This window comes from Camelus bactrianus, chromosome 8 (genome assembly GCF_048773025.1).
Source record: "Camelus bactrianus isolate YW-2024 breed Bactrian camel chromosome 8, ASM4877302v1, whole genome shotgun sequence".
Classification (NCBI taxonomy): domain Eukaryota; kingdom Metazoa; phylum Chordata; class Mammalia; order Artiodactyla; family Camelidae; genus Camelus; species Camelus bactrianus.
In genome coordinates, this window is record NC_133546.1 from 44,052,797 (window position 1) to 44,077,142 (window position 24,346).

The 24,346-nt window shown below is 36.0% G+C and overlaps 2 protein-coding genes across 7 annotated transcripts in view; one reads left to right on the forward strand and one right to left on the reverse strand.

Moving 5' to 3' along the window:
* CDC40 (cell division cycle 40) overlaps positions 1 to 1,191 on the reverse strand; it is a 44,450-nt gene extending 43,259 nt beyond the window's left edge. The window contains exon 1 of the mRNA XM_010965414.3: positions 960 to 1,191. Within this exon, the coding sequence (XP_010963716.1) occupies positions 960 to 1,148 (189 nt within the window). The 5' untranslated portion in view covers positions 1,149 to 1,191. The remainder of the gene's footprint in view (positions 1 to 959) is intronic.
* The window catches only part of WASF1 (WASP family member 1), a 123,290-nt gene that overhangs the window by 52,966 nt on the left and 45,978 nt on the right, over positions 1 to 24,346 (forward strand). The window contains exon 1 of one of the 6 annotated variants that reach the window (XM_074368492.1): positions 1,558 to 2,166. The exons of 2 other annotated variants lie outside the window; for them this stretch is intronic. The gene's annotated coding sequence lies outside the window, so the exon portion shown is untranslated. Of the gene's footprint in view, positions 1 to 1,557; positions 2,167 to 24,346 lie in introns of those variants that run through there. 3 more of the 6 variants (XM_045524684.2, XM_074368491.1, XM_074368490.1) reach the window with 3 other exon arrangements.

Here is a 24,346-nt window from a genome sequence, read left to right on the forward strand (position 1 = left end):
TCTTCAAGCCACTTTCCCAAGAGGACTTCACTGACTAATCTATAGAAGTTATACTCCTACCTTATTCTCTACGTCTATTTCACAAAACTATTTTTTTCCTTCACAGTACTCAATTCCATCTGTAACCACTCTGGTCACATTTTATTGGCTGCCTCTTCCACTAGAATGTATGCATCATGATGGAAGAGATGTCTGGCTTGTTGGTCTGTGTCTTCAGCCCTTAGAACAGTTCCTGGCAAATAACATGTGTACAATAAATATTTATTAAAGGAACTATGTAACCCAATTTCTCCTCTATCACCGTCGTCAGTTGGGACCATGCACATTGTTTCTTAAATCCAAGGCCTTTTCTCACTGTCTTGACATATATAATCACAAGAGCTAAGATTCATTGCAACTTAATTAGCTACCAGGCTTTGTGCTATAAGCTTTATTTGTATCATTTCACTTAATCGTCACGGTAATTCTCTCACAGATAAGTGCTTTTAAAATTACATCTCCATCGTACAGGTGAGGAAACAAAGGAGGTTGTATAACTTGCCCAAGTTCACACAAGTGGTGGTGCTGGGATCAGAATCAAAACCACAAAGCCAGGTCACTGCTCACTTTATGTGAGGGCACATAATCTAGTTTGGGAAGTCCTGATTTAGCTTTGTTTATGTTCTGAGGTTACACCTACTTTATCCAGGCCACATTCTAATCCATAAATTCGAAATTTCACCCCCCCTTCCCACTTGCTTTCTGATGGTGGGAGGAGAGAGGAAGGAGTGTTGGGACTGTCCAGAACTTCCAATTCCCGGCTTCTCTCGAAGAAGATAAACGTAGGGAGAAGAGATCCAAGCGTTAGCACTTACCTCTTAGTATTGAGGAAAAGGTAACCCCGGGCCTAATAAGTGACTGTTGGATTTTGGAGCAGAAACCTACAATTCCCGCCCCGCATCAGTGGCCAAAACGCCTACCTTAACTGCCACCTCCGGAGCGGAGTCCACCGCCACTGCTAGAGAGGGCTTTGCTGAAGGCGATTTGGTCAAGTGCATGAGGGAGTCCGCGGCTGGCAGCGAACATCGTCCGCCCTCACTGTCCGAGTCCGATTCGGACCCTGAACCCGAACCATAGGAAGCAGCCAGAGCTGCAATTGCAGCCGACATGACGGCAATAGATATTCTGCGGAGACCAGGCCCTGGCGGAAGAAGGAGCAGCTTCAGGTCCTGACAGATTGCGATGACACATATTACTGGTTTCCTTTCGTTAGAAATCACTTATGATATTTTTAAACAATAAATGTAATTAATTAATTAGTATTATATACGTACAATAGAACCGGGAATTTGAAAACATTTACCTAGGGAAACAGGGAAATTATAATAGCTTATAACTTTCAGGACCTACGTGGCTAGATTAAAGACTACTAGTCCCGAAATACCTCGAAGCTTCGAGGTGCTATACTCCCAGCGTGCAGCGCGGCAGGAAGTGAGAAAGGCACCATGGGAACTGTAGTCTGGGGCGAGGGGGCGGGGCGGGCAGACAGGCCCCTCTTTGACCCCGCCCCTGAATGGTTGGTTCATTCAATTGGCTATCATCTTCCCTCATTCCCTGGCCGAGCACTATGCTCTCTGTCCCCCTCCCCCAAACTGAGGATTGGGCAATACCATAAAGCCTCAGGGAAAGGGGGGAAGAGTTATAATCATCCCCACTGATGGATGAGTGGGTGGAGGCTGAGTTTCCCACCACAGCTGCACCTGGGCACTGGCAGCTGAAGAGGAAAGTGAGAATCTTAACTGGGAAGACCTTGACTGGAGAGGAATAGCTCCTGGTGGGAAAGATGGGGGATTAGGTGGCGCGAGTCCAGCGGTCCCCCCTGCTTCAGGCGCGGGTCCCCTCGTCCGGTTGTGGAGCGTCGCGCGCGGGGAGGGGGCGGTTGGGGCGCAGCGGCGGCTCGCGGTGTTGTTCGCTCGCGCGTCGAGCACACGGTGGGTCCGTCGACCGGCGGGCGTCGCAGGCGGCGTTCCCCGTGGCCTGGTGCTTCGGCCGCTGCCCAGAACGGGTTCCACCCCGGAGCCTGCCGCTTCTGGGGGTTTTAGGTGGAGTCCCTGGAGCCGAGGGGGACCGGCGGCCGCCGCCGAAGCATGAAGAAGGGGTAAGGCAAGAGCCCCTCAGGATTTCCCGGTGAGCGCGAGTCTCTCAGGAATTGTTTTTACGGGGGGGACAGGGTGCTGGGAGAGGAACTCTTCCTCACTGGCCAGAACCGACAGAGGAGTGCGTGGACTGCTACCCCGGCAAAGGTTACGGGGATGGGCGCGCCTCCCCCGCGACGGCCCCCACCCCCATTCGCGGTTTTCCAGAGCTCCGGCCGCCCACCCGCCAGCCGGGCTTGGTACCGAAGGACTTGGCGGCCGGCGGGTGCGCCCGGGTTTTGGTTACGGGGACCGCCCTGAGGCTGCTCTAGGCGGGGAGACTGCGGGTCTCACCTGAGGTGCCACCCCCTGAGCGCCCCCGCCCCCGCGGCGCGCGCCGGTGCCTCCTCGGTTTGAGGGAGGCTGCGGTACCGAGTCGGTGCCGGAGAAGCCCGGCTTTCGCTACGTGCCCGAGTCTGTGTAATGCCAGCTGGTGCGTTTGCGTGTTTGCGCCGCGCGTCTGTGTCCGAAGACACAACATAACGGTAAAGCGAGTGCGGGAATCCCTTTCTTCGCTGAAAGAGGAGGCGAAGCGGGGCGGTTGCCTCCGATGCTTGCTATGCCGGGGTGAGGGTGGTTCGGGCAGAGTTAAGGAGCTGCTCACCCAGCTCCGATGTCGGCAGGACTCGCCCATTGTACCACCCAGATAATTATTCAACTCTGCAGCATCCATTGCACCTTTCCCATTTTTCTTTTCCCCTTGCTACAGTATGCCCCCTAGCTTCGGTACTCTGACGCCTTCTGTTGCACTTGCGGATGATAAACTAGAATAATGGTGAAAAGAAAGCACATCTGACTTGAAGGTTCACAACCTGTCCTATAGCCGAGTAATTAATTCCCAGCTAGACTAGATACTTTAATACAACTGGGTCTAATCCTATCCTTTTCTATGTAAAGTGTGTCTGGGATTATACTTTAATTTTTTCATTGGTGTTAGATTCACTTACTGGCTAAATCTTATTTGTGTCCGGCAGTTGATATATTGGTTGTTCAGCCTAATATTCTTAATTTTAATGGGAGGTAACTTTCATTTTTCTAATTGTTGATAGTACTGTATCGTAATTACAGATGCAGTCCTAGTCTTTGAACTCTCAGGAACAGTTTTTCTCTTATACTCTAAGTTTCTGTTGGGAAAAGTATATTTTAAAATGTCGAATATTGAATAAAGTCCTTGATATAAAATTTCTCAAGTTTTGAATAAGGAAAGTTTTGAATTTCTTTATTTTTCAGTAACGAAATATTTGATTGCTAATCCTAGCCTTCGGTTGAATGAAAGGAAGCATTTAATATTTAAGATGGGTTTTTAGCTGCCATAACTACATTCCCTAAATTTCTCTAAATTTTTATTTTTTATTCTTTTCTTTGCAATATCATGTATTTAATTACTTGATATAGACTTTTTTTTCTCATTTTTCTAACTTATGTCTACAAGGATGGGTAGCTACGGATTTTGCATGATCTACCTGAAAGATGAAGTATTTTTTGAAAACGGAAGAAACAACTATTAGTTGATTATTATATTAAAAAGTGTTTACATCTCATTATTTAAAAATAAGTGATTCAGTACCAAAAATAAGTGTTTTATTTTTCTTTTTGTAATCCTCCTTTTTAGCTTTTCTTGTTTAAGATTGTTGCCATAACCCTCTTGGTAAAATGAAATTACACATAGGCATTGCAGAGGCAGTTGTTTTAAGGTACAGTAATTGTTTATGGCACTTGGAAGTTGTGCACGTATAACTTGATGGTGTAGGATCAGTTGCTTGTTAGGAAATGACCTTGCAATTTACAAAATGGACACCTTTGTGCCTTGGTTTCCTTATATGTAAATGGAAATTTATGCCACTAAGTAGTGTACATGAAGTCACTAAAGATGTCTTCATGATGCTTTTAAAGAAAATTTAAATATTTTAGCTGATGAATGATGATGAAAATATTTTAGTGTAAAATACAATGAAAAAATGTCATTAAGATTTTCTGTAGTGTGTTAGAATGGCTGATTCACACTGAATTTTGCTTTGGAGACATGGCTGTAAATTGAAGAATGTTTCTCATCCACTGAATTTTTAATAATTGTAGATTTAATAGGTTTTATAGTTAATACTTATATATAGTTATAAATATTGGTATAATATTGATGAAAAAGTTATGTGACTTGGTGATAAACAAGTAGAATATTGAATTAAGTTTGTGAAAAATAAAATCTTCAGAAAACATTAAGGCCTTTTTCATTAAAAAATTTGCAGATGAGACAATTCAGAATACATTTTGAATCTGTAATACTTTGGTTTTTGTAGTGTAATGTAGTACATTTGAATTTGTAATACATTGAATATTTATTGATCATTTGTAAGGTATGATATGGAGCTACTTTATTATCTGGGTTTGTAAATAACCGTATGTTCAGAGACAGTGTATTAGTATTGTATAATACTATTTGTAATAACATAGTTTGCTTTATTGTATGAAAAAGTTATTTCAAAGTACTTGATTTTCATTATCACAATGGATAGTAGCTTTTGATTTCCTTACTGGAGGATTAACTCTGTTAATTTTCATAGTTAAAAACTGCTATTAAGATATAACTTCTCCCAAAACAGTGCTTTTAGTTACTTTGTGGGGAAACTTCAGATAAATGGTAAGACTATTCAAATGTCTTTAAAATTACTGTTTTATAGTTTTTTTGAGAATTAATTTGATTACAGTTTTAATGTTCTCTTAAATGACCAACTGAAATTTAACTGTCATTATTGGGTAAATACAGTTAACTCAAGGTTTTTCTAAGCTCCTTGAGAACAGGAACTCATCTGATGCTTATTGTCATAAATCCGAAATTGCTAGCATAGTGTTTAGCAAATAGTAGAGGTTCAGTCTTTTTGTTGAACAAATAAAATGAATGAATGAAGAGTATCCCTTGATTTAATGTACCTATGTAGACATTTTAAAAATATTTATCAAACAGATTTTTAATTCATAAAGCATATGCCTTTATCTCAATAGAAAAGAGAAAAATGTATTTGGAGGTTCTTCGAACTTCATTTACCTGTTCAGATATAATTCCTTTACCCACACATTTTTTGACCTAGCAGTAGGTAGTTCAAAATACATTGTTAACCTTCCATTTATGAACTGATAATAATTTTTTTCTTACCTCTTATAGGTCACTTCATGAAAATGTACATTAAAGGTTTTCTTTTCCTAAATTAGATGAGTATAGAAATGTGTTCGATTCTTTTTGACTTACTTCAGTTTTACAGTAAAATATTAATAAAAAGATTTGTAAATTATATCCTGTTCTAAATGTGCCTGAATACCTAATTTTAAAAATAAATGACCTCTGGGGTGGAGCTTTTTATAAAATGAGGAATCTTGTGTTTTTAGTTTATCACATTCATTTTATAATTTTGAATCTTCGTGTATTGGTAGTTCCTAACGTAGAATGGGATTGATTATATTTTAAAACTTGTAAAATGGTTTAGAACTTGGAAGTTACTTTCTCAGAACCAATATGCTTATGTATTGGTATCTTGTATTTTTATTTGCTAAATCTGGCAGCCTTACCTTGGGCACTGTGGGACTTTGGACATGGCAGGAGTATAGGTGTAGGTTTGTTGGAGGCAGAGTGAGAAAGTGAGTTTATGAACTCCTTGAGGACAAGACAGTTTTGTTGTTGTTTTGTTTTGCTTTGCTTCATTTTTGTGTTTCTAGTACTTCTTTAAGCTAAATGGGTATTTGAGCAGATATAATTACCACAGAATAGGAGGTAAGTAATTCTCTTAGGAAAGTGGAAAGATCAAGATGCTGTGAGAAATGGGGTCATGAAATACAGCTATGTTTGTCATATACACTGGAGTATTCTGTAGGTTTTTAATTAAGTTCTCATTTGGAGGTTAATAAAATTCAAGAATAATAAGTAACATGGTCTTCTAAGAAGAGAAGTAACATCGCATGCTTCCTATATGTGCAAGCCACTGTATAGGCAGTGTTATATTTATTATTTTACTTACTTGGTGTCATAGTCTTATGATATGGAGCTACTTTATTATTCAGGTTTGTAAATAACCACTATTCAGAGACAGTATATTAGTATTGTATAATACTATTTGTAATAACATACTTTGCTTTATTGTAAGAATAAGGTATTTCAAAGTGCTTGATTTTATGAAAGAAGGGGGTTAACTGAATTAAACAAGTTTATTCTGCTCAGCAGAAGCACAGGTTCTCTGGGAACCACTCTCTTCCTTTTCCCCAGTAAGTTACTGCTGAAGCAGCCGTTTTAATAACTTGATAATAGTTAATTCTGCCTGCCTGCTACCCTCTCCCTCATCTGCAATGGGACAGTCTAGTGGTGATTACCACTTGTTTCATGCTAAGCCAGTTATTCATTCAACACATAATTATTCAGGTCCAGCTAGGTGCTAGAAACACAGTGGAGCGCAAAACAGAGGTCTTGGAGTTAACAGTATGGTAAGAGACTGATACTAAACAAATACACACATTTATCACTAGAAATTGTGATACATGCTAATAAAGGACAAGAATAGGTAACCTAGTTTACCTTAGAAATCAGGGACAGCTTCTCTGAGGAAAGATTGACAGACGTTAGCTAGGTGAAAAAGGAATAGAATGTAAAGAATACATAGAAAACAAGTTTTGGTAGGTTCAGGAAACTAAAAAAAGTCCAGAGCAGTTAAAGCTCAACTATATGGTGAACAAGAGGGAACGTGGCTTCATAGGAGATTGGGGAGATAAACAGGAGCCAAACCATACAAGGCCACATAAGTCTTGGTTCAACAAGAGCTATGAATTTTATTTTTAAGTGTTTTGGGGAAGGCCATGAAGGGTTTTAATCAGGTTAATAACTGGATCAGATCTGTCTTTTAAAAAGATTATGCTAGCTTAGAGGAGACCAGAGCGGTCAGTCACGATTCTTCTCATGTCTGTTGTTTATTGGTCCAGTCCTAGACACTTGCACCTGAGTCAGGCTACTCAGTTTTTCTTGGATCCTAAGTGCCCAGAGAGTGGAGTAATTTGTTTTCTCCCCAGTGGATGAAGCTATAATATACAAAACTGAGAAACTATTAATGGCCTTGTTTCTTGCTCTGTGAACTAGATGAGCAGGGGCATGTTGAAGAAAGAGGAGAAGCAGGTACACAGAATCTTGGCTGTGTTTAGCTGTCTTTGTCCATGGTCCTGAGATTGGGTTCCAGGAGGCACCATAGTTATGTTTGTAATAAGTTGTCCTTTTTACATAAACTAATTGGAATGATATTTTTGATACTTGGCAACCAATGGAGTCCTCTCATAGATTATGTAGTTTGTGCAAGGTCACAACTCTAATGAAAATGGTAGAGGTGGAATTTGAACAGAGATTTCAAAGTCCTATTTTTTCCTACTACTCTATGCTACCAAGGCACCACTTCTTAAGCTAATGCTTCTAAAGGAATTCTAAGTAGGTGGTGTTGGGTGTGACGATACTTGTATGATAATGGTGGCAGTGTTTTATTTTGGATATGTTTGGCAATGAAAAGCTTCCTGACATTCTTTGCTCTTGAGTAACAATTACTCAGGTCTACTCTAATAAGTGACCTTTCTATAATGACTAAATCATTTGAAAAGAGAAGGAACAAGCTTGTGTGTCAGGGAATTGATTGACTTATTTGAGTCCTCTACCAAAAAATATAAAGTCTATTATGTTTTCATATTATGCTACAAAAATAAGCTTTTTTTGTTTTCTACTCTTTGATGAATCATCTGTTGTCTTATATCTGCTTTTTTTTTTTTTTTTGATAATTTTTGGTAACATAAAGGTACCAGAGATAATGCCAGAGAATTGTGGAAGGGTTAGGCAAAAGAGAGGAATTGAAGAAACGTTTTATATTTTAGTTGAGGAACAAGACTAGCACTCATTTGTTTTAAAAAACCAAAATAAAACTTTGATACATCATGATACATGATTAGAAATTTATCAATTTTGTTGGTATTCTCAAAAAAACCCTCTTTTGGTTTCATTAGTTTTCTCTGTTGATTTACCATTTTCAGTTTCATTGATTTCTGCTCTATTTGTTTTTTATTCTTCTGATTACTTTAGGGTTATATTGCTCTTCTTTCTCTAGTTTCTTAAGGTGGAAGCTGAGATTGTTGATTTTAGATCTTCTTTCCTAATATACGCATTCAATAGTATGAATTTCCCTTTAAGCACTGCTTTTGATAGATCCCACAGGTTTTGAAAATGTTATTTTCATTTACTTCAAAATATTTAAAATATCTCTTGAGACTTCTTTGACCCATATGTTATTTAAAAGTGTCGTGTTTAATCTCCAAATAGTTTGGAATTTCCCAGATATCTTTCTGATATTGCTTTCTAGTTGAATTCCTTTGTGGTTTGAGAGTATATGTTGTGTGATGTCTATTCCTTTTTTGGGTGGGGTGGTGGTTATGGCCCAGAATGTGGTCTGTCTTGGTGAATGGTCTTTGTGAGCTTGAAAAGAATGTGTGTTCTGTTATTGTTGGGTGAAGTACTATGTAAATGTCAATTAGATCCAGTTGACTGATAGTGTTGTTCAGTTCAACCCTATCCTTACTAACTTTCTGCCTGTTGGATTTGTCAGTTACTGCTAGAGGGGTGTTGAAGTCTCTAACTGTAATAGTGAATTTGTCTGCTTCTCCTTGCAGTTCTATCAGATTTTTCCTCATATATTTTGGTGCTCTGTTGTTAGATATACATGTGTTAAGGATTGTTATGTTGTATTAGAGAATTTATACCCTCATCGTTATGTAATGCCCTTCTTTATCCCTGAGATATTCCCCGGCTCAGAAGTCTGCTTTCTCTGAAATTAATACAGCTACTCCCACTTTTTTTTTTTTTATTAGTATTAGCGTGTCTCCATCTCTTTACTTTTAATTGATGTCTTTCTGTTGAAAGTGGGTTTCTAGTTGGGTCTTTTTGGTTTTTTTAAATGCACTCTATTGTTCTCTTTTAATTGGTGTATTTGAACCATCAACATTTAAAACGGTTATTGATGTAGTTGGATTACTATCTACCATATTTGTAACTGTTTTGTATTCATTATATTTGTTCTCTGTTTCTTTAAAAAAAATACTTTTCTCCTCTTTTTCAGGCTTCTTTGACTTTAATTAAGCATTTTATATGGTTCCATTTTTCACCTTTCTTAGCATATTACACTTTAAAAGAATATTAGTAGTGCCCTAGAGTTTGTAATGTACATTTACAAGCAGTCTAAGTCCACTTTCAAATAATACTGTGCTGCTTCACAGTGCAGATATCTTATAACAGAATATTCCCAGTTCCTTCCTCCCATTCCTTACAACATTGCTGCCATTCATTTTTCTTATCCATAAACAATAATTACCCAATACTTTGTGGGTATTATTACTTTGAACAAACAGTTGTCTATTAGAGTCAGAGAAAAAAATTAAGATTTTATTTTATATTTATTTATTCGTTCTCTGTAACTCTTTCTGTAGATCCAAGTTTCTGACCTATATAACTTTCCTTCTCTCTGAATTTCTTTTATTTTTTCTTTCAAGGCATGTCTACTAGTGACAGATTCCCTAAGTTTTCACTTGTCTGAAGAAGTCTTTATTTCTTCTTCACTTTTGAAGGATAATTTCTCTGATTTACAAAATTCTAGGTTGGTGATTTTTCTTTCAGCACTTGAAGTATTTCACTCCACTTTCTTGCTCATGATTATTGACAAGAAGTCAGTGTAATTCTTATCATTATTCCTCTATTGGTAAGATGTTTTTCCTTCTGGCTTTTAAAAATATTTTCTCTTTCTCTTTAGTTTTCTGCAGTTTGAATATTACATCCCTAGGTGTAGATTTTTTGGTTTTTCATTCTTGGTGTTCTCTGAGCATCATGGATTTATGATTTGGCTTCTGTCATTAATGTTGGAATATTCTCAGGCATTATTACTTCAAATATTTATTCTACTCCCTTCTCTCTTCTTTTGTTATTTCCATTACACATATATTACACCTTCTGTAATTGTCCCACTGTTCTTGGATATTCTGTTCTATTTTTTTCATTCTCTTGTCTCTTTGTATTTTTTTTTTAATTAAAAAAAGTGGGGGGGGCAATTAGATATTTATTTATTTATTTACAGTACTGGGGGTCGAACCCATGACCTTGTGCATGCTAAGCACACACTCTACCACAGAGCTATAACCTCCCCCCTTCCTCTTTGCATTTTAGTTTGGGAAGTTTCTTTTGATACTTCAAGTGCACTGATTGTTTTCTCATCTGTGTCCAATTTACTGATGATCCCATCAAAGGCATTCTTCATTTCTGTTGCAGTGTTTTTGATTTCTAATATTTCTTTTTGATTGATTCTTAGAGTTTCCATCTCTCTGCTTACATTATCCATCGCTTTTTGCATGTTGTCCACTTCTTCCATTAGCACCCTTAGTAATCATAGTTATTTTAAATTCATGGTCTAATATTATAAAATCTCTGCTATATCTAAATCTGGTTCTGATCCTTGCTTTGACTCTTCTGACTATGCTTCTCCTTTTAGCATGCCTTATAATTTTTTTTGAAAGCCAGACATGATACATTGGATAATAGGAACTGACATAGGTAGGTCTTTAGTGTGAGGTTTTATATTTATCTGGCTAGAAATTAGGCTATGTTTACCATTTGCTGTAGCAGTAGGTGTCAGAGGTTTCAGTTTCCTTTAGTGTCCTTGTTTTTGTTTCCCTTGTTGTCTTTGAGTTTCCCTAGAAACACCTTCTTAAATAGAGTTAGAGCCTTGCAGTTTTTTTCAGCCATAATCCTTTTATTATATAGGATCCCTGTTGATGTGATAAAGTGTGGGGGTTGAGCAATGTTTTATAATCCTATGATAAAATATCAGTCTTTTACAGTGTCTGTGCCCCGGGCCTTCACAAGTGCTTCGCAGCTTCCTCTCCCCTTACTGTAGGTATGTCAGTAAGGCTAGAGTGGGCAGGAATTGGGTAATTTTCCTTTCCTCATGTTGGATAAAGCTCTGGTGAAGTCTTTTCCTTTGCTGAATAGCTGTTTGTTGTGGCAAACTCTCTGGACTTACTTCAGAATGGTTACTTTTCCCTTCCCCTTGCCAAACAGGAGATTTTTCTCTGATCTTCACTATGATAACCTTGTGGGGCATAAAGCCCAGAAAAGTATAGCAACCCTCCACCCCAATACCTCCTTAGAGTAGACCTCCAGGAGTTTTTAACTTTCAAACTAGTCCACATCAGTGTCCAGCAACTTGTTGAAGTTACTATTTAATTGTTCATACCAATTCCTGGCTCCTGTGGCTTCTGCTTCAATTAGCTAATCTATATTCTCTGGATTCATGTTCTCTCTAGTTTATTGAGTGGCAGTTTGTCCTGTGACTTCATCTCTGATGGATCTAAGAAAAGTCCTTGGTTTACAGTTTATTCAACTTTCATTTTGTTATGAGAGAAAGAGTAAATGGCTTCTAAGGTCTTTAAATTTTGGAGTGGAACCTAGAAGTTATCATATTTATATTTAAAAACTGCATAGTATTTCATTAAATAGGTAAACCAAATTTTGTTTCACTTATTCCTCACTGTTAGATGTGTAGGATGCTTCCTTCCTTTTTATGACAAGCCATGCTGTAATAACTCTCCTTGAATAAACTGTAGTTTTGATTTTGATGGCTATTTTCAGTTATATATACCTCTTCCTACAGTTACCCAAAAATTAATCAGGAATTAACTGTATTTAAATCAGAAGACTGGGTATAATTCTTAGTACTTTGACTTATTATGTACTCTTGGATCATTTTACTTCTGATCAGTTTCCTTATTTTTAAAATGTGAGTGATTAAAAACTACCTTGAAGAGTTGTAAGGATTAAATGATACATTAGAAATCATTTGTAAACTATAAAGCCCTATATAAAAGTTAGGTAGTTTAGATATATCAAATTGTGATGTATACTGTGAGTCTTAGTAATTAAGAACCTTTGTAATTACATAGCTTTAGACCAGGCTGCCTGGTACAATATTTTGAAAGAAGATATTTTGATTTATTGCGAATTCTGAGAAAGGGGCCATAGTTGATTCTGAGTGAGATAGGTATGAGATAGCTAAATAACAAGTATGCTTTAAAAATTTAATGAGGAAATAATATATTGATAGAAGCTGATATAGAATTCTATTAAACTTATGATAGAATACATTAGGTTTTATGAATTTAAGAACTAAAAAAATTGAGCAAAGCCAATTTTAATTTAGCTTTGCCCTTGGGCATTCAGTGTATATTGTTCTAAAACATTTGATAGGATTCTTAGATAGAATTTTGATTTTTCATTTATTTTAATACTGTTCTCAAAAGTGACTTAGTGATTTTTGATGGAACATAGTCTTTAGTGCCTCAGTACTCAAAAGTGTGATCTGTAGACCAGCGGTGTCAGCATCATCTTGAGAGCTTTTTAGAAGCACAGAAGTTAGGCCTACCCCAAATCTACTGAGTCAGAATCTACTGAATCTTTTTAACAAAATCCTCTGGTGACTGGTATGCACCTTAGCATTTGAGAAGCTCTGATTTAGTATACGTAAATCTTGCAGTTGAGAAAGACCTTTGTCAAGGCCTTCAACTACATAGTATCTGTAAGTAGCTTATGATTTAAAGAGAGAAATGAATATTGAGTTAAATGTGACTTTAACAGTATTTTTATTTTATGCTGAATTGAGGGATACAGTAATCTTTTTTAAATCTTACACACTTCTGGCAGAGATGAGGATAGGCTGTTGCAAGCCTTATGATCTGTAGGTCAATAATGAATTTTTTCTTTGAAAGAAAAATTAAGTTGATTTTTAAACTTGTAAAATATGGTAATGGTTTCTACATCTGACTTCATTGGAAATTAATAGATTCCATTACGTGTCTTTTTAAAAAAATATATCTTTTCCCTTTAAAAGTAAAATTTATATTTTAATTACTTTGCATGGAAACAGTTTTAAAATATATAGTTCTTAAACTTTGCTTTCTTAAACAAAGTATATGGGACATAATTTAACCTTTTCTAAATGATAAAGATCCCCTAGCACCTACCAAAGCCTTATATGTATAGATGCTCAGTTAAGCTGATGAATTAACTTATTATGAAGACTTTCTGGTTTTGCAGTAATAACAATATCACCATTTTTTGAGCACTGTTCTGGGTGTTTTAGGCACTGTTCTAGGGGTTATGTGGTGTAGTCCTCAACAACTTTGTGAGAAGGTTTAATTCTCACTTTTAGGAGGTGGAAACTAAGCTTTAAGCATATTGCTACAGTCTTTTACAATACTAGCCAAAATCTAAGTGTCCAATCTCTTATGCTTACTTCAAACTCAAGTATCCTCTAGATGTAGGGGAAAAATGGAATTATTTTGATTTGTTAGGTGGCAAAATTGGAGATACGTGTTGGGGATTGGTTCCAGAGTTCAAGCCACGTGCAGAGTAAAAAAAATATTGTACCATTAGTGTATCATCAAAGGAGTTAAATGAAAATGGCTATATCATTTCCTTTTGATGAAAATGCAGGAGGGGGAGGGCGGTTTGCACACAATCAAAAGTTTACTGAATTGATATCTTAGAGAATCCAGTACTTTGCTTTAAAGATGATCTCAAATCCTAAGTGATTTGCTGCTGTTATTATAAAAAGAGAATTCAAAAAAATGAGTACATTCTCTTTTTGAGGAGAGTGGGAAGTCATTGATGATGAATTTGATTTTGGATATGTTGAAAGTGAATTGATGAGACATTATTGTGTTGCTGCCTGGCAGGCGGATAGCACAAGTCTAAATATGTAAAGAGATGTTACTGTTGTTTGTATGAGTAGTTTCAAGATGATAGTTCAAGATCTGGATATAGATGGATTTATGAAGAAGAGAGTATAGAACTGGGGTGAACAAAACTGTTGACTACTGACTCAGTATTTACAGAGTGGAAATTAAAAGTACAGCCAGAAAAGGATGCTGAAGATGTGATCAGAGAAGGTATAATGTGCTGCATTCTGATAGGACTGTTCAGTTTAGTCCAGAGGATAAATTAAGACCTTGTGGTTTGGGGCAGTTCTCTTTGAAAAGGAATCTGAAGTGCTAATGAGGTAGGAAGGGAAGCAAACCCAAAATATGTTGATGGCTTTGAAAATAGAGGAGAAGGAAAGGATCACAGGGACTTGGTAAGGACAAAAAATTTTTATAATGAGAAATTGGAGGGGTGGGATAGAATATTTAGGTCAGAAAAGGACGTTTCAGGGATGGAGATCTTGAAGGCAGAACTCTTGAGTCTGTATTGACACTTGATGTGCTTAGTAGTAAAAGAGAGGGGGCTACTCCTCAGTCCTCAGGACTGGAAGCACTAACAGTTGGAGCCCGTAAGAGCAATGGGCTATACTTTAAAAAGCCTTACTGTGGTCTGTATGCTTCTAACCATTGCCCTGGGGTCAGTGGACAGTGCATGCCACATCATTTGAGGTGGGTCTCTTGGAGGGAGGAAAAGAGTCATGCATTACTTGTGAGTGCTTAATTATAAATGTAATCTTGCTTGCAAAAATAAGTTATTTTTCACTGTGATAGAAGCAACCAACAACTGTGTGCCTAATATGTACGAGATCATTGTTAAAATCGTTTTCATCATTGGTATAGTCATGGAAGTAAGTGAAATAAAGCATGTTTCTTAATGGATGTGTATATAAAGGACTTGGTTTCATAGCATTAGAAGGAAATGTAAATTTATTTTTGTAATGTTATGCTAAGTACAGAAAGATGACATTAGTGACCTGTCATCAGTTGAACATGAATTGTAATATATATTACTTGTAGTAGGAATAGGTGTATGAGTTCTCCAACTAACTTTAACTTCATTAAATCCTCTCATTAAAAGTCTGACTGTTATGTGAGAGGTCATGTTAGGAGCAGAAACTGCTGGTTAAAGTATTATTTACTGTAATATTCTTATGGAGCCTTTTTAGGGTAAAATGAGATAATTGTTATAAAAAACTCTTCTGTAACAAGTCTATATTAATATATTACTGTTATAGACCCAAAAGGAAACAGAATCATAGATAAGGTCATGATTTACATTTTTAATAAAATATTTACTATGGTATTTAAGTCTCTAATGTAATAAATGACTAGAATAAATAATAAATATTTGTTTTCATATTCATCAATTTAGCTTTATTATTTTTAATTTTTAAGTAGCTATACCAATAATACTGAACTTTAAAGAAAGATGGTGATGACTTACTGAAAGTTAAATCTCTTATTTTTCTTTTTAACTTGTTTCTGTTTGAATCTGTTTTTCATCTGCAGCTCCCTCCCCAAATGACAGAATTATGTATAATTGACCTTATTTGAGGATGACAGTGAAGCATACAAGTTCTTTAAGATGTAGATGTATCTTGCTTTAATGAAATTTAATATGAAATCACTAATGGAGTGAGTATAGATAAAAATAAGAAAAAACATCCAAGGACTAAGTCCTAGAATACCCTAAGATTTAGAGGTACAGAAGATGAGGAGGAAAGCCAGGAACTTGAGGTTTCCTGAAAGCCAAATTAAATAATTTCAAGGAGTGTTTCAGATACTGTTAAAAAGAGACCTCAGAATTAACCACTGGCTATAGCAGATAACTGACCTTGGTGAGGCGATTTGATACGTACTGGAAATAAAAGTCTAAATGGGCAGACCTAAGTGAGAATTGGAGGAGAGAAATCAGGGACAAATTTAAGGAATTTTGCCAAAAAGGAGAGCAGAGAAATCAGAGAGTGAGGAATTGAATGGCTAAAGGAAGTGGAACCAAGAGATGTTTGTTTTTGTTGTTACTGTAATTGTTCTGTTTTTTTTTTTAATGGAAAAAATTATAGCTTGTCTCTGTGTTGATGACAGTGATCCAATAGAGGGAAAAATAGTGTTGCAGAAGAAAGAGAGGATAATTAATCCCAACTACTTAAATAGGATTTGGGAACTGGTCTGGAATTTTGCCACCATGTGAAATGGTTTCTGTGGGGAAATTTTTGACTTCAACATAGGCAAATTACAAATGCCTAGTAACCCAACTCATTTGCTGTTTTATACTTGTAGATTATTTTTAGCGATATGATGGGAATTGTTAAAGCCACATACTCACCAGTTTTCCACTGTGGTAACTGCATTTATTTTCAAGTCAGGTAATGTATTGACAGAAGATAGGTATCAAATCTCACTGATCTACCCGAGTTTGTCTGAATTGGCACTGTTTTAATCCATTAGTCTTTAAGACTTTTTGCTTGCATATTTCAAAAAGATTTTTGAAAAACTGTACTCTGTTGCACATTGAAGTTGAGTAGTATAATATTACTATTATAAATTTAAATCATTTTTTTGTTAATAGGTGTTAGAAAATAATAAGCATTTTATAGTAGGATATGAGTGTTGACTATATTGGAATAAATGGTTATTGCTATTTGATTAAATGGATTTTTGAGAGCTGTATTGGAATATAATTGACATGCAGTAAATTGTACAATTGGACAAGTTTTGAAACCATCATGAAAATCAAGATAATGAACCACACCTCCTGCCCCAAATTTCCTGTTCTTCCTTTATAATTCCTGCATCCTGTCTTTCCCTACTCTTTCCACCAATCCCAATCCCAGCCCCTACCCTAGGCACCCACTAATCTACTTTCCGACACTGTAGGTTAATTTATAGTTTCCAGAACTTTATATGCATGGAATCATACGGTATATACTTTTTTTTGGTTTGGCTTTCATTCAGCATAATGATTTTAGCATTCACCTATATTGTCACATCCATCATTAGTTCATTTTTTTCACTGAATATATTCCATCGTATAAACACTTATTTCAGTGGATAACAGTTTGTTATCCATTCATCTGTTGATGGTCATTTGGGTTGTTCTCAGGTTTTGGCTGTTACAAATACAGCTGCTGTGAGGTATAAGTCATTGTTTGGACATACGCTTTCATTTTTCCTGAGTAAATACCTAGAAGTAAAATGACTGGGTTATATAGTAGATATTTGTTTAATTTTATAAGGAAGTATCAAAGTGTTTTTCAAAGTAGTTATGTCATTTTATGATATTTCTACATGCTCCACATCCTTGCCATTTTAATTTTAGCCATTCTAATAGGCATGTAGTGATACCTTATTGTGGCTTTAATTTGCATTTCCCTAAAGACTAATAATGTTGATTAGCTTTTTATATGTCATTTGTGTATTTTCTTTTGTGAAATATCTGTTCAAGCCTCTGGACATTTAGCTTTGGATTATTCGCTTTCTGATTGAATTTTAAGGGTTCTTTTTTGTAGATACATATGCTTTGTCAGACACGTGATTTGCAAGTATTTTTTCTCAACCTGCAGTTATCTTTTCATTCCCTTAACAGTGTCTTTCAGAAAATGGTAGTTTTTAATTTTGATGAATTCCAATTTAAAAATTCTTCTTTTACAGATTGTGTTTTTGGTGTCACATCTAAGAAATCTTTGCCTAACCCAAGTCCACAAAGATTTTCTATTTTCTTCTAGAAGTCTTATAATTTTATGTTCTATATTTAAGTCTGTGACCCATTTGTATATGGTATGAGGTAACGATCAAAGTTCTTTTTTTTTTTTTTTTAATACAGATGTCCAGTTGTAGCACCATTAACACATTGATTGCCCACTGTGGATCAGGTGCCCCTGAGGAAACACAACTGTCACCCAGATTTGGGTGATGTGGCAATCAACATGTTAAAAAAAAAATTCTTTCTCTACTGAATTACCTTTGCACCAGTGTGAAAAAAAACCAGTTAACCATGTATGTGTTCGATTATTTCTGGACTCTATTCTGTTCCATTGGCTATTTGTCTGTCTTCATACCAATAACCAAACTACCTGGAATAGTGTGGCTTTATGATAACTATTGAAGTCAGATAGTATAAATCCTCCAGTATTGTTTTTCTTTTTCAAAGGGCTATGTATTTCTTGAGTGAGGTTTTAATAGTTGTGTCTTTCCAGGAATTTTTCCATTTCATTTAAGATGTTGAATTTATTGGTATAAATTGTTTCTAATATTTCCTGTTTTTTGATACCTGTAGAATCTTTGGTCATAGTTTTCCTGTCATTACGAATATTGGCCATTTGTTATCTCCCCCACCTCTCCAAGTCCATCAGCCTGGCTAGTGGTTTATCAAATTTATTGATGTTCTCAATGAACCAGCTTTTGGTTTCATTGATTTTTATTTTACCTCCTGCATTATTTTTCTGTTTTCTATTCCATTGATTTCTGCTCTCACCTTTACTGTTTCCTCTCTTTTCCTTCCTTCCAGTTTAATTTGCTCTATTTTTTCTAATTTCTTGAGGTGAAAGTAATTGAGGCCATTCACTTGAGACCCTTCTTCTTTTCCAGTGTAGACATTTTAGTGCTATAACTTTCTCTCTGTGTACTGCTTTAGCTGCTTCCCTTCCCAAATTTTGATATGGTGTTTTCCTTTTCATTCAGTTCAAAATAGTTTTTTTCTTTTTACTTCTTCTTTGACTTGGTGGTTACTTAGAAATAGGTTTCCTAGTTTCCAAATATTTGAAAATTTCCAGATATCCTTTTGTTGTTGATTTATAATATAAATAGATTGTGGTCAGAAAACTTACCTTGTAGGACTTAAATCCTTTTAAATGTATTCTGACTTGTTTATGACAGAGAATTCGTATCTCTTGGTAAATGTTACTTATATACTTGCAATACTTGAAAAAAAATTGTATTCTGTTGTTTTGGGATAGGATATTCTGTAAAGTTTAGTTGGGTAAACTTGGTTGATGGTGTTCTTTAAGACATCTATATGGTCACTGATTTTCTGTCCACTTGTCCTATTAGTTACTGAAAGAGAGATGTTGAAATTTCTGACTATATGGATTTTTCTATATTTTCTTGCACTTCTGTTAGTTTTTACTTTTTTGAACCTAATTTCTAAAGTGCATAATTATTTTAGATTATTTTATCTTCTTGATGAATTGGCACCTTTATTAATATGAGTGGTCATGAATGATCCTCTTTATCTCTGCTAATATTCTTTCTCTAAAACCTACTTTGTCTGATACTAATGTCGTTGCTCCAACTTTTTTTTTTCATTAGCATGGTATATATTTTTCTATCCTTTTACTTTTAACCTATTTGTATATTCATATTTAAAACAGTTTCTTATAGGCAGCATGTGGATAAGTCTTGCTTTTTTTAATCCAATCTTATAATCTCTGCCTTTTAATTGGCATGTTCAGATCATTTATGGTTAATGTGATTATTGATATGGTAGGGGTTAAGTCTTTCATTTTGCTATTTGTTTTCTTTTTGTCTTAACTGTTTACCAATCTCTTTTATCTCCTTTTTTGTCTTAGTAGTTTTTTTTAATGATTCCACTTTTTCTCCTTTGTTGACTTAATAGCTATGCTCCTTGTTGTGACATTTTAGTATTTACTTTAGAGTTCATAGTATACATGTTTAACTTATCATAGTTTACTTTTGGGTAGAATAGTAAATTTTTCACTAATCAAATTTTTCAGCTTTCAGTTAGAGACCTTAACATTATGACATTACAGGCTCATATCCATTTGGACTTTGGGGTCATATCCACCTGCATTCAGATCCCAGCCATGATACTTACTCAGTGTAGGATTGCTTACACTCTCTATGACTTAGTCTTCTCATCTATAAAATGCAGTTAAACTCTTTCATAGAGTGATACCTAACACACTATAAGCACTATAACCTGTAGCTTCTTTTATTGAAACCATGTTGGTGAAAATGTCCTATGAATTTTAGTGATCTTGACATCATTCTACTTCTCTCATCACCCTAAAGTGCTTATTACTTCTTTATGAATCATTTATCTGCTACTCTTCTGCTTTTCCCAATTTGAATCAATCCTCTTGCCAAGTTAATCTTTCTCCAGTATAACACCAATCATGTCACATCATTTTTTAGTTCAAAACTATTTCCACCTGACTGCTCACTTCCTCCAGGATTAAGGACAAACTCTTCATCCTGACAAGCAATATAGCCCATTGTGTCCGTCTTCAGTTTATCTTTGTTTTCTTTCACTATTCTCCTACTTTTATTCTATACAGTTCAGTCAAACTTCATTCTTTTTCTTCTCCAAATATATATACTATATTTTTCAGTCTCTGAATTTATTGTTGCTGTTTTGTATGTCTCTGAAAAGTTTTGAGAGCAAGTATGTCTGAAAATTACCTTTTGCATCAGTGTTCCATCTGTCAATCCTTTTGCATCTTTGAAGGCTCTCATCAAATACTGTCTATTTCATTGAGTTTTTCCTAATACTTAGCTGGTTGTCATCTTCCCATTCATTATATTTCTACAGTTATCCTGTGCTTTTCTTATGTCACTGGTCTTACATACCTTTGGTTATACAGGTCCAAAATTCCTTATCTGTAGTTCTAAAGTCCAAAAAAGTTTTTTTTTTTTAATTAATTTTGTGGCTCTGGTGGGTAAAATAATGTCCCCCCAAGGATGTCCATGTCCTAATCCCTGGATCTGTCAACATGTTACCTTACTTGGCAAAAGGAACTCTGCAGAGGTGATTAAAGATCTTACAGAGGGGAGACTAGCTGGATTACCCAGATAGGCTCAGTGTAATCAAAAGCGTTGTTATGAGGGGAAGAGGGTCAAGAGAGTCAGAGAAGGAGACATCATGGCAGAAGTAGGGGTTGGAGTGATGGGATTGCAGGCTGTGAAGGTGAAAGAAGGTCAGGAGCCAAGGAATGCAGACTGTCTAGAAGCCAGGCAAGGCAAAGAATAGTTTCTCCCATGGATCCTCTAGAAGGAACCCAGCCCTGTAGACATCTTGGCTTTAGCCCAGTGAGAGTTCTGATTTCCAGAACTGTAAAATAATAAATTTGCATTGTGTAAGCTACTACATTTGTGGTAATTTGCTACAGCAGCAGTTGGAAACCAATACAGTTCAACAGAACTGCCCAGCTGAGCATAGCCTAAATTGCTGACTCAGAATGGGTTATTATTTTATGCTACTAATTTTTAGATGGTTTTGTTACATAACAAAAGCCAATTGGTAATATTGATGTCCTTAACAAATCTTACTAAATTATAGAAAAACAATTAATTGGATGCTGTTATTTGCCAATTACTTTAAAAAGTTTACATGTATTTCTCTTATTTTTAATCCTTAAAACTACTGTTAGTGATCACATGATTAGTGTAATTGAACTTAGGTCTCCCTGGCCCAAAGTCTGTGCTCTGTCCAATATGCCATGTTGCCTCTCAAATGAGATTATTTAGAAATATTTTATGAACGTTAAAAAAGAAAACAAAGTGTTACTATAGATGAAATTAGTATAGTATACTAGGTCCTTTCAGATGGTAAAGAAAAGTGCTCAGATTTCCTTAGGCAATGGAGGCTTACTCTTGAGTAGGATCACAAAGAGGCTGAGCAGACACACAGCCCCCTGAATCCTAGTGCCTACAGGATAAAGATTTACATTATGTTCAGAATGCAGTAGCAGCTTTAATGACCAGTTTTTCAGTGTTTATAATGCATTCATGTTATCTAATAAAGAATTTGAATTTGTTTGTCACTGTCTTCCATGGAGTTGTCCATTGGGGCAGAATTTTGTGTTGTATCACTTTATAGATGACAGATCTTTTCTATGTCTTGTTATTTGTGGCTACTTTTAGGTCAAATACCAATCCAGTAGTTGTGATCGGATTATCAGTTTGATTTAATTGAAGGCAAAGTAATACAACTCATTAGTTTTACTGTGTGCAAAAATAGTTTCATTTCTTTAGAAGGGGGTTGTGGACTTGTATCTGTTATCCATCACAGGATAATAAGCCACTCCAAACCTCAGTGGCTTAAAACAACTATTTTATTTGCTTATAATTCTGTAGGCTAGCAATTTGGGCTGGAATCTGCTGAACAATTCATCTACTGATCTTATCAAGGTTACTTACATGACTCCAGTTATCTGGTGGCCCAACTGCGGTTAGATAGTCTAAGAGGACCTTATTCACATGTCTGGCAGTTGGTTCTGGATTTTTTTTTTTAATTGAGTTATAGTCAGTTTACAGTGTTGTGTCATTTCCAGTTGGTTCTGGATATTAACTGGGCCATGTATCTCCAGGAGACTATCTGAGTTTATCTGTGGAAGAGTTCCAAGAAAGCATTCGTAGGAGTTGGGAGGTTTCTTGAGGCCTAGACTTAGAAATCACAGCATCACTTATACCACATGATATTGTCAAAACAAATCACAAAACCAGCCTATTTTCAAGGAATATGTAAATAATATATTAAAGAGTTGCAAAGAATTTGTGGTAATATCAAATTTCCCATAGGTCTGGAGGCACTTAAGTTTGCATACCTATGGTTAACAATGGAAAATTATTTTTAAAAATTATCACACAGAATTGACTTGTTATTTAATTGTAGAATAAAGTAGGGAGTCATGGCCCTGGGGTAATGTGGGAGGTGAAAAGAAGATGGAGACTAAGGTTTATACTTTCCTTAAATAGCATGAATTTCAAAGAGAAGTGTTATTTGCAAGGAATGTATCCTCACAAAAAGAATAATTTCACAGTTTTTATCATTTTTTGGAAGACAGATTGTATGCAGGTGAACTTTTAGAAATTTGAAAACGATCTCTTTTTTTTCTATCCTTCATCCTTTGGCATAAAAAGGAGGTGAGTGTATCATTGCCTTCTGACTTAATAGTATCTACAACAATGTAACCAAATGTACTTTTAGACTGTTAGAGGAGTATAAGCACAAGGATAAATGACTAAGATATATCTTCATTTTACTTTTTATTTTTTATCTTTTAAAATCTTCATTTTTAATTGCAAAATTGCTTTTTGTGATACTGTGATATAATAAGAAACATACAGTTGTTCTTTGTCCTCGGTTTCTGGCACAAGCTCCTAAAACCTTTGAATTTCTGAGAGGAGTGAGTGTCTTTTTGTATGCAAATGAGATGACTAGTGGCAGGGGCCCCCCTAGATAGCTTCAGGCTGGGGACCAGAAGACCAAGCCTTGATTAGAAGCTTGGAACTTTCAGCCTTACTCTCCAGCCTCCAAGAATGGAAGATGGGCTAGACATTAAGTTAATCACTAGTGACCAGTGATTTAATCGGCCATGCCTATGTAGTGAAACCTTTATAAAAACCCTTAAACTACAGATTTTGGAGAGTTTCCAGATTGATGAACACATTCAGGTGCTGGATGGGTGATGTGCCCAGACCAGGGCATGGAAGCTCTGCACTGTTTTCTCCCTACCCCCAATACCTTGCCCATATGTATTTTCACTTGGCTGTTCTTGAGTTATATCTTTCATAAAAAAACAGAAATGCTAAGTATAGTGCCTTCCTGAGTTTCACGAGCTAGTCTAGCAAATTAGCAAACCTTAGGAGGGGGTCTTGGGAACCGCCAATTTATAGCCTATTGTTGAGAATGTTGGGAGTCCTGAGACTTTTGACTGTCTTCTGAAGTGGAAACAGTCTTGTTGGAGTGAGCAACCTATGGAGTTGCACTAACTCCTGGTAGTTAATGTCAGAATTGAATTGACTTGTTGGACACCCAGTTGATATCCACAGAGAATTGGAAAACTGCTTGGTGTGGAGAATCTACACATTTGTTGTTGTAAGTGAGGTGTGGATAAAAACAGACCGCAGTACTTCTGTTCTGCTGAGTCTTTTAAAAACTAACATTCAGATCTGATTATTGATTATGTTAAAGACCAGAAGTCTGTCTGAAGATTCAACAAAGCATTTTTCTAGAAGCATATACATAATGGATTCTGTGGTCATGCAAGATAATAGTTTATAAAAGGGAAGGTGGCAGAAATCCAGACTACTTCTGTTCCCTTTCATTCAGATATTGTTTTTTAAAATGAAAGAAAGTCATTCCAATTATGATAAGATAGGGTAACCCTTTATCTTTGGAAGATTCTTCTTTAAGACATAATTTTTTTCACAGAAATAGTAATTAACATTTTTGAGGTCTTGTTTGCTATATTACCAGGCCTTCTGCTAGTCACTTATTTTATTTAATTCTCATCAACCAGGTAGTATTAATCCCAGAGGCACAGAGAGATTAAAGTCCTTAGCACAATTTGTAAGTGGCAGAGCCAGATTCAAACCCATCTCCTCTGTTGTCAGACTCTATACTCCTA